Raw genomic sequence first — 11,151 nt, forward strand, 5'->3', positions numbered from 1 at the left:
GCGGAGTTTCTCTCGGTTTGTGGGCTCATCTAAAGGTAAGCACCGAGCTAACTTTACTGTGAGTTCAGTTCATGTTGAGTTTAGCTCCTGAATGAGGTCTTCTGCTGCTCTCCTCGGTGTCTGTTCACAGTTTATTGTGAACACGTTGAGAGAAGAGTGAGAGAGTGTTTGAAGTGATAACAGGAAATCAGAGCGATCTGCTGCAGTATCAGGGTCACAATAAATTTTATAGTCCAGCTGCTGTGGATGAACACATGAGAGGCTGTAAACTCCTACAGTCTCATTTTAATGAGTCTGGCTGCTGTAAAGTGATGCACAGGAAGATGGTAAATGGCCTGTATTTGTATAGCGCTTTACACATTCAGTCACCCACACACTGGTGATGGCAAGCTACAGAGGCGAGGCTGTCGGACACTGTCGCCACCGGGCCCTCTGAACACAATGGGTGAAGTGTCTTGCCCAAGGACACAACAACCGAGACTGTCGTAGCCGGGGCTTGAACCAGCAACCTTCCGATTACAAGACGAACTGCCAACTCTTGAGCCACGATCGCCCCGATGTTAACAACAGATGTTAACAAAAGCTAATGAAACAGAGATGAAAGTTCATGTTTGAAAGCACTGAGAATTAAAATAAATGGTGGTGGTTAATGTGCAGCTCTTGGTGATTTGGGGGAAGAATTATGTTTTTAATCCTGTTGGGTATTGAATGGTGGTGTCACGGTTGTGGCAACAATCGTGTGGTGTTGTGGAAAGGACCCTAAATGCTGGCATATATTATATGGCTCTGACCTTTTAACTACATTTCCAGTCACTCCATTTATGGCGTGACCTTTAAACAGACCAACATGTAAAAAGCATAAGTGAGCAGTCCTGCTAATCTTATAACAAGAGGAACATGTGGATTCTTATGCGCAACAAAAAATTACAGCGAAGAGTCTGCTCCCTGCATGCTGTTCTGTTTTGTAGAGTTTTCTATACATTTTGTTTAATAAAATCTATAAGGTTCAAATGAAGCACCAAACTGCAGTTACTCAGTTGGTGGAGGTTCAGTAGTGCAGTTTCTCACCGTCATTGTTAACTGGAGGCTGACACACTGACTGAAGACATTCAGTTTGAGTGGATTCGAGCTTTCCATCTCAGCTTCTTTTTGTCACGGGTGGAATACATATTGTCAGGGATTAAACAATTATCAAAACACTCGGGTGAAGAAACGACACTCAGACACTTCAACAGTTTAACGTGCACGGGTGAGAGTTCAACAGATACTCACACCCCGCACTGGTCTTACGTCTTTATTTATACTTCATGGTACATGGTGAAACACACAGATAAAACAGGAACTTAGCTGCACGCCCTTCACTCGTGGGTGGAGAACATGCAGTTCCTGGAACTTAATCTAACAATAACAGCTGGTTTTCACAACTTATTGTGGTTAATGCTTTGTACGCTATCTATGGCAAACCTTCTGTTGCTATGTGCTGACACCTAGAATATGCTTAAAGAAATTAGCTCTTGCAAGGATGGTTATATTTGCACACATCTCTTGTGATCTCCTCGAACAGTGGTGGCCCACTGTTCAGAGAGTTCATGATAGAAAGACGTTTGCATAAGCAGAAATATTAAACACTTATCAGTATATCACTCAGTTACATTTCATGACAATAAAAGCTTAAAATACTCTAACACATATAAATATGTTTTGTGTTCCAGCTGATCATCAGGAGGAGACGAGCCATTTAGACTCAGCTCAGCCACTACAGAGGAAACAATGACTTCAACCCAAAAGGTGAGCAAGAATATCTCTGTTATTGAACCTGTGTGCACGTTATGGAGTTTCAGTTTGTTCCACGACTGCATTTCACTCACTGCCTCTGTTTGTTTCTCTGTCACTGCAGGACCAACATGGAGCGAGAAGTCAGCGCTCTCAGGAGGCCGACAAACCTCACAGAAGAAAGGGAGAGAAGAAACACACCTGTGACGATTGTGGGAAGGGTTTTATCAAGGCTAAACACCTGAGAGCACACCAACTCATCCACAGTGGAATTAAACCGTACAGCTGTGACTTGTGTGAAAAATCTTTCACCCAACTTGGACACTTAAAAACACACCAACTCATCCACAGTGGAGTTAAAGCATACAGCTGTGATCAGTGTGGTAAATCTTTTGCTCTCAGTTGCACCTTAAAACGTCATCGAGTTACCCACTCTGGAATCAAAGCGTATAGCTGTGACATTTGTGGAGACACTTTCAGTCGGCTAGGGACCCGAAATATTCACCAACGGATTCACACTGGACATGATGTTTGCTGCTGTGTTCAGTGTGGGAAACTGTTTACAACAGATGCACAGTTACAACGCCACATGTTGACCCACAATGAGGAGAGACCTTATAAATGTGACCTGTGTGATAAGACTTTCAAATCTCCAAAGTCCCTGAGAAAACACCAAGAGATCCACACCAGAAAGTAACTCGACAAGTGCAGTTACTGTGAGGTATGTATTTATATTATTATCTTCTTATTTTAGACTGAGTGTTTGGAACAACTCTGTTAATTAAATTGTGTTAGCATGTTAGTAATTCCACTGGATGCAAAGGCATCGACTGGATGTCCGTAAAGAACATAATAAGTCATCTTACTAAAAACAATGATTCCTGTTACTTGGTATCCATGTTTGAGGTACAGTTGCATTTTTTTGAAGCATTGTTTAAATTATTTGTAATTTTCCAACCTCAACCTTCATGTAGATTATAGGGATGGGTAGTCTAAGGAGCTTGTAAAGAAAAGCATTCGGCCTTCTTTAAGTTTCTTGAAGACGTTTCACCTCTCATCCGAGAAACTTCTTCAGTCTTTAGAACAATTAGTTCCATTCACAAGGTCCCAATTTAATTCACTTGATTTGGTAGAGAGTCTCAACGTTTTTAAACCCTTAGGGCTTTAAAATCTGGGAAAACCTTCACAGACAATAGGGCTGGGCATTGTCACTGATTTCTAAAACTCATTCAGTTCTGATTCACAAGGTCCCGATCCAATTAGTTTAGACTGAATTTGATTTTGACTTTATGTGCTGCCAGACATCTGGCTTTAGTTTTGGCTTCACCCTCAGTGGAGTCTCAGTCCCTGGTCACTTGACTCTCACATCACCCACTTGCAAGTTTCATACATGGCAAAATACATTTAAAAATATATATTGTACATATCAGAACTGCTCTATTTTACTTGTATTCACTAACTGAACAACAGGAGGGTCATCTAACTAAAAGCAATCAGTGCGTCCTACCACACATTCAGAATCAACTTACTTTAATAGTCTGTTAGTTTTATTTACATGTCCTCAAAGTATCAACCAATCAATCAATCTTTATTTATAAAGCACTTTTCATACAGAAATGTAGCACAAAGTGCTTTACATGGTTAAAAGCAGCCCACCCCACCCCGCCCTCCAACTCACTCCCCACACTCTCTTTTTTTTTTTTTTTGCCTGTCCCGTTTGGCTCTTTTGCCATCAGAATTATTGTCTAAAGGCGAAGAAAGATGCCCAACAGATTTACTTTACCAAATGGACCATCCCAGCTTTGCCGTAATGGTCTGTTTGATTCACCTTTTATTGTTTATTTTATTTTTTATTTTCACTTGCTAAATACAGGACAGACTTGACTGAGGAAGAGAAAGGGGAGAAAGAAAGAGGGAAAAACAGCAGAGAAGAGGGACAAGGATAAAGGGCAAAAAAAACAAAATCCAACGAAATAAGCAGACAAAAAATACATATATCAATCACCTGGATCACCTGTTGAGAAAGAAAACAAGTAGAAGATAGAATAAACAACATGACGATGATATATGGGAATATAACAATAAAAACAAAATATTAAACATTATTGTGCAGCACATAAGATCAACAGAACACAGTGTGCTTTGAGGTAGGAGCCAAAAAGGGTGTAGTTTGTGTGTGTGAGCACCCGTGTGTACACCTGTGAGCATGGACGCGCTTGTTTTTAAAAGGTTCCTTCATGTAATGATCTGCTAGAGGGTGTGGGGGGGCCGCAGCCCCGTCCACCAGAGCATGAAGCAGGTATGGAGGAGATCAAAACTTCCGACATCCAGAGGTTGGCATGTTGACATTTTTGAAGAGGCCGGAGGTTATTAATGTTTTTGGAGTTACTGGATTTATGATAATTCTGTTGCTCTCTGTTTGTGATTATGACGGGTATTATGTTGACTGTGGGAGAGAGAGGTCCGAGTCCAGAGTTTTTGTGTATTACTGTTAAAAGTTGAACAGATATAGGAGCTGGGACCAGGGGGACATCAGTCCGTGGCGGATAGATCAGCAGGTAATGTCGGTTTGAGTAATGACAGGGCGGTGTGCGGGAGTGCTGTACGCCAAATGGTAAATTGGCGGACAGCAGACGGCGTCCCCAGGCGTTGAGGTGGAGCCCGTCTGCCCCAAAAAGATGCCTCCTCTCCCAGAAGGCATCAAAATTGTTAATAAAACCCACACCATGGGAGACACAGGGGGAGGAAAGCCAGGTGTTAAGGCTGAGCAGCCGGCTGAAACGGCCTATCCCTCTGCCTTCTGATATCCTTTGTTCCAGCTCGATCACTTTTTGGCTCAGGTTGATGCAGCTTTCACAACTGGATGTTGAGGTAAGTGGTGCCATGACTCACGCAGTATTTGACAGTATTTGTTCGCTGCACCTCGTTCACGAAGGCGCTGAGCTGCTTCAGTGGCTTCTCTATCAATGCAACCAAGCTGTGTGTATAGTTTCACTGTGACAGTAAAATGTAACTGGATGTTGGCAAAGATGCTCTTTATTTCAAGCTTCATTCTGGATTAAAATGTTGAAGGACTGACTTACTGTGTTTGTGTCTTTGTTTAGAAGCAGAGCGACACAGATGGATCCAGTTCTCAACCCTGTCGTCACTGTGGTGGTGGGAAAGAGTTTCGCTGTGACCTTTGTGGAAAAACTTTCAGTCATTCAAACACCCTAAAACTACATCAACGTAGACACACTGGAGACAAAATGAACTACTGCAAAGAATGTGGGAGCGGCTTCCCCACTATAAGTGAATTAAAAAACCATGAACTTTGTCACAGTGGGGTTAAAAAGCACGTCTGTGACCAGTGTGGGTCATCCTACACCTCTGCAGGTGAGCTTAATAGACACAAACGAGTCCACACAAGAGAGAAACCATACAAGTGCAGACACTGTGACAGAAGTTTCTCGTACTCAGGGAGTCGTAACAATCATGAACGTACACACATTGAAGGGAACTTCAGCTGTGACCAGTGTGACAAAAGGTTCAGTAAGCTCAGTTCATACTCCAAACACAAACAAGCCCACGCTGCAAATAAATTGTTTCACTGTTACCAATGTGCAAAAACATTCACTTCATTATCTGCTCTGAGCAAACATCAGCGTGATCATGAAATCACTCCCATCACTGGATCACAATGAATCTGAAGAGACAGAAAGATCCTCTTCTGGTTTCAGGGTCAGAGGTCTGAAAAAACAGATAAACAGATTTATTAACTATCTACAGCAGCAGTCCCCAGCCTTTTTTGACTGGTTTAATGTCAGACAATATTTTCATGGACTGACTTTTAAGGCGGATAAATACAACAAAATAAAATGATACGACCAAGACAAACACTGGAATTTTGTAAATAAAATAATAAACGTGAATTCACCGTGTAATCGTGTAACTTTATTAGCAGCGTCCTCCGGAAATGGGCCCACAAGATTGAGAGCAACATCCTCCTCTCTGCCCCTTAATGCTCTCTGGTCACTATGGTAACATGTAGATGTTTCTTTCAAAATAAGACACACAACTACAACATGGGGAAAAGACCCAGGCAAAGAGAGTTAATGAAAACCATAAATTTCACGCCCAAGCCTCAACTCTCGCGGCCCGGTACCAAACAACTCATGGACTGGTACCGGTCCATGGCCTGGGGCTTGGGGACCGCTGAACATGGTTTAACATTCCACATTGTATACAAGACTTACAGGCAAATATAGAAACTAATTTCAGTGTGTTTTTCTTTTTAAGTTTAAAACATATCTTACGTGGTAAGACAATGAATTTTACTCTGACTGTCCATGTTATATACCAGTATCCATTTTATCATGCATGTATGCTACTTTTTTCTGCTGACTGCAAATGTTTTTCTTTTGTATTCATGAAATAAACTAGACTTTCACAGTTTACGTTTTTTACTGTTTCTGCTTTTGTTCACTCCAAGTTGGACAAAAACCCACAGACAGGCAGAGTAAACTAACAATGTGGAGCAATCACAGACTGTGTATTAAATGGAAAATGGCCTGTATTTGTATAGCGCTTTACTTAGGCCCTAAGGACCCCAAAGTGCTTTACACTACATACAGTCCACCCATTCACAAACACATTCACACACTGGTGATGGGAAACAACATTGTAGCCACAGTTGCCCTGGGGCGCACTGACACTGATTAGCAGAGATGGGCAGTAACGCGTAATCAGTAATCTGATTACTTTTTTCAAGTAACGAGTAAAGTAAGGGATTACTATTGCAAAAACGGTAATTAGATTACCGTTACTTTCCCGTAGTAACGCTGCGTTTCTGCGTTACTAAAACCGTGATTTCTTTGCGATAATGTTTCATGACAGTGACGTAAGCGAGTGCGCCGTTGGTGACAACAGCTGTGTGCAGATCAACAATGAATAATATATCGACTGCGGAGAGAGTATAAGTGTGCAGCGTTTAACGCGTGGAAGTACTGACCTTACTTTGAGTTTGATTCCATAAAAAGTGACAAAAACATTAGCGTCCATCGTGCGTGGGAAGAAAACTTCTTTTTACAGCGAAAAACCCCTAAACTTCCAAGCAAGCACCGAGTGCACAACGACGTAATGGGAAATTCACAGAGAAACTCGCGGATTCTTCAACTGACCGCGGCACACCTGCACCAGGGTAAACCTCTGCCTACCTTAGTCCTGCTTTACAGGTGAAAATAGGACCGCTAGTCTTTGACTTTATTTATGTTCTGCTGTGTTTTACTTGCATCTATTTGAAAGAGTGAGTGTAAACACAAAAAATATTTTATTTTATGTGCTGGAATGTGCAGAAAATAGGTTTAAATGTTAAACTAATTTATTCAAGTCAGAGAATGTTGCATATAATTAAATTTTTGCTTGATGCATAAAGTTAAAAGATTAAAACTAATAAAACAAGTTTTAAAAAGAGACTTTTCCATTTGATTACATTTTGTATGATGGATTATGCAGAAAAAGTAGAATTGGGCTGAAAGATCTATCACTTTATCACCTCTTCAGGTTGTAAATCGTGTTTTTAAAAAGTAACTAAGTAATTAATTACTTTTGAAAATAAGTAATCAGTAAAGTAACGGGATTACTTTTTGGGGGAAGTAATCAGTAATTAGTTACTGATTACTTTTTTCAAGTAACTTGACCAACACTGCTGATTAGTACCTTGTTTTTCATAAACACAAACAGGTGACTGAGAGAAATGTCTTTGTTATCCACTTTGATCATTCTGAACATTGAAGGAGGTTTGTTCAAGAGTCACACTTTGTGTATTTCCTTAAGTTAGAACATAATAATGTTGGATATAACTATTTCAATTGATCTTCCCTTCGTGGTTTTGATGTGAAATGGTGTTAAACCATGTGTCAACTTGTGTTAGCATGACAGCAGATCATTCTGATGTACTTGTAAGAAGACTTAATGAAAAGGAAACTGACCCTGAACTAATTAAAAGCAGGTCACAGCTGAGTCAAAGGGTAATAAAAATAAGGCCATGCTGTGTCCAGCGTCTAAAAAAATTCAGGAGACTAATTTGCCATGAAGTATTTCTGGAAAAACTGTACTAATATATTTTAATTACTCAAGAAATAACATTTGATTAAAAGCTAATGGCCATGAATGTGTTTCAGGGAAAACTGAGGACTACTGCATTCTTTGCTCTATGTTCGATGTTAGATGCTCCGTGTGGCGTGCTGGCTAGACCCAAACACGGGGAAGGCTAGTGATGGGTTGGGACAGGCACGCAGTTACGCTAGTAACGATCGGTACACAAAGCACGGCTTTGGAACCGACGTTACCGATGAAGAGCGAACGGAGTGTCAACAGTTTCAGCGGAAGAAGCAGAGAGACAAATGCTTTTTCTGAAGGAGAAAGGCCTGTGTTTTGGTTGCTTATGTGCTGGGCACATAAGTAAGGACTGTGCTAAGCGTTTGACATGTAGGACATGTGGTAAAGGTCATACCACTGTCCTCCATATTGATAACAATGGTTTAAGTCCAGAGACCTCTGGAGAGCCCTCCTTTTCAAAGAATGTACTCCTATGAAACTATGGAACTCCTATGAAAACTTGTGGTCATACAGGGGCCGGAAGAGACAGCGGTTTTCTATCCATTCTGCCAGTTCAAATAAAGTCTGTTAAAGGTAGTCATGTCATTAGGCATGGGTATCGTTTAGGTTTTATCCAATACTGGTGCCAAACCGGTACTTTTGAAACTGTGCCGGTGCCTAAACGGTGCTCAAACCGGTGCTTAAAGAATGGAGAACACAAACTTTGTCCAAAAACCTCTCATGTTTAGCTGTTTTTTTTGTAAAAAGATAACAATGTTAGCCTTTTCTGCAGCTATAGGGCATATATGGTATCACTCTTGGCTGGAAACACTGCTTAAACAATGGAAAAAACACAAACCATGTCCAAATATAATAATGGATTGCAATTTATATAGCGCTTTTCGGGACCCCTCAAAGCGCTTTACAATGCCACTATTCATTCACTCTCACATTCATACACTGGTGGAGGCAAGCTACAGTTGTAGCCACAGCTGCCCTGGGGCAGACTGACAGAAGCGAGGCTGCCATATTGCGCCATCGGCCCCTCTGGCCATCACCGGTAAGGTAAAGTGTCTTGCCCAAGGACACAACGACCGAGACTGTCCGAGCCGGGGCTCGAACCGGCAAACTTCCGATTACAAGACGAACTGCCAACTCGTGAGCCATGATCGCCTCTCATGTTTAACTGTTTTGCTCTTTTTCTTTGGCCTTTCTTTTGGCCAGGGAGTATCTGCCATCAAACAAGAAGACAGCCGCATGTAACTATGACGGTGTTTGCTACTTTACCTTACATGCATTAATGTAATAACGTGGTTAGCCTACTCAACGTAATTTACACACGACCAACATGACCCCCGCTGTCTTTTGCTACTCAGGTTAAATATGATATATAAGTCACTCGGATAACTTAAAAAAGTAATTGTTGGACTTTTTTATGTGTTTTATTTGTACCGGAATAAATTGGTTTGGCTGAGATCAAAGATATTAGATTAGATTAGATTAAATAAAACTTTAGTAATCCATCAGGTGGGTTCCTCTGGGATTTTGACACAGCTGAATGAACGTCAAACAGAAAACTGATTAAACAGAAGTGTGAGACTGTCAAGAATTTACGCCAGTGTCCTCATATATTTTAGATAGCAAGGAACTACGGCACACTGTGGTGTCACAGCTGGTGACGCAAATCTGAAGGCTAGATGTAACAGAGTTAGAAAATAGCTTAATGAATTTCCTCAAAATTGATGTGCTTTGTGAATAGTTGGAGCTACCTGGTGGACAAACACAGCAACTGCAACTGTTAAGGTTCCAAATTGCTGCACAGCGCATGCCTCAGCAAAGGAAAAAAACTTCCAAGCTGGTGGTAGGTGCTAGTGAGTGATACTGTTGTCAATTTTGTAATTGTATTAATGAAAACATTCTTATAGTGGTAATTGTCAACATGTATTTTGATTGTAAGCAGTACTAGCATGTATCCTGAAAGTTACAGGCATTTTGATGCATGGGTAGTAACTTTATTCACAAGTACAAGTAGCATTTTTAGTTAGCATGCTAAGCTAATACTCGTTAGCTAGTCGGGTGCTTTTTGATTTGCACTCAGCTCTAATGCTTCTCTATGAGATTGTAATTGTTCTAATTCTTTTTAACAGAACTGAATGTTGCAGTTGCTTTGCACACTGTTAATGACGACTGTGTGCTGTTTTCTTTGTACCAGGTAGGCGCTGTTAAGTATAAGTTTTAATTGATGCTGTTGTATAGGAAAAAAAATGATGAACAATGATGATTGTTTTATAATAGAAAAGCTGTTTTTATATGTTAGTTGGTTAGGAAAAAGGAGAAAAATAAATAAATAATACTGCTATTATACGATCACAGGTTTGGTTTCAGCCAGAACTTTTAAAAGAAAGACTTTTTGATGTTATGTTGTATATGTTATGTTTGGAAAGAAAAAAAAAAAGGAAAAAAACTCCCAAGCTGGTGAACTGAATGTTGCAGTTGCTTTGCACACTGTTAATGAAGACTGTGTGCTGTTTTCTTTTTACAAGTTGCCAGAATAAAGAGGGAGCCCAGAGTAAGGGCAAGTCCAGGGTTGCAGTGCCGTCCTTTCTACATGGGCATATCACACCACTTGCACAATAGACTCACAGAACAGCAACAGCTACATAGACTGTCCCATTTCACAGCCTCGCATTTCCGGCCTTCTCAGTCTTCAAAGGATCCTGCCCACATAGACCGCGAAGGCTGGGTCCTCCGAACAATGCGGCTTATGTTTTGGGATACAGCTACTGAGCCTTGCATCGTTCACACGCCACCATCTTGGATGATGCCATTGCTCTAACACTGTGTATAAATGTAACACGGCTCAGTGCTGGTTTTATGTTAAAGCTTTACTTTGCGAAAGGATTTACAAATGTGTATTTTATTGCACAAATCATTATTTAAGGACAGAATGCTTTATTTCCAGGTGTGTGACGCTTGTGATCGTCCATAAGATTCGCTCCAGGGTGTCACATTGATACAGAGAGACTAGTGTAAGGCTGTTCCAATTCTCAGCACCGCTCTTCTCTTTTCCTGAGTCCTTAGCAATTCTCCTTCCAAAAAGGATGTTTCAATCAAGGCAACGGAAAAGAACCGAGGAAAAGGAAAGAGGAGGTACTTTTGGAACACACCCCACCTACTCACGATGTATAGCCGAGTCACGTGACCGCACAGTAACAAACCACAGCAGAGTCGGAAAAATGGGGCGGAGCAAATGTGTGCAGGAGAGGAGTCGAGCAGAGAGAGCTGCTTTTTCATGAAACG

General features: G+C 41.0%; 1 protein-coding gene across 8 annotated transcripts in view; it reads left to right on the forward strand.

Moving 5' to 3' along the window:
* The window catches only part of LOC102303958 (zinc finger protein 665), a 38,885-nt gene that overhangs the window by 24,984 nt on the left and 2,750 nt on the right, over positions 1–11,151 (forward strand). For 2 of the 8 annotated variants that reach the window (XM_005948611.3, XM_042214591.1), the window contains exon 4: positions 4,878–5,504. In XM_005948611.3, the coding sequence (XP_005948673.1) occupies positions 4,878–5,456 (579 nt within the window). In that variant the 3' untranslated portion in view covers positions 5,457–5,504. Of the gene's footprint in view, positions 36–1,712; positions 1,789–1,897; positions 2,495–4,877; positions 5,505–11,151 lie in introns of those variants that run through there. The other 6 variants (XR_001335773.2, XR_001335775.2, XR_006053051.1 and 3 more) reach the window with 6 other exon arrangements.

This window comes from Haplochromis burtoni, unplaced genomic scaffold, assembly GCF_018398535.1.
Source record: "Haplochromis burtoni strain Fernald_Lab_line unplaced genomic scaffold, NCSU_Asbu1 Contig_592, whole genome shotgun sequence".
Taxonomy (NCBI): domain Eukaryota; kingdom Metazoa; phylum Chordata; class Actinopteri; order Cichliformes; family Cichlidae; genus Haplochromis; species Haplochromis burtoni.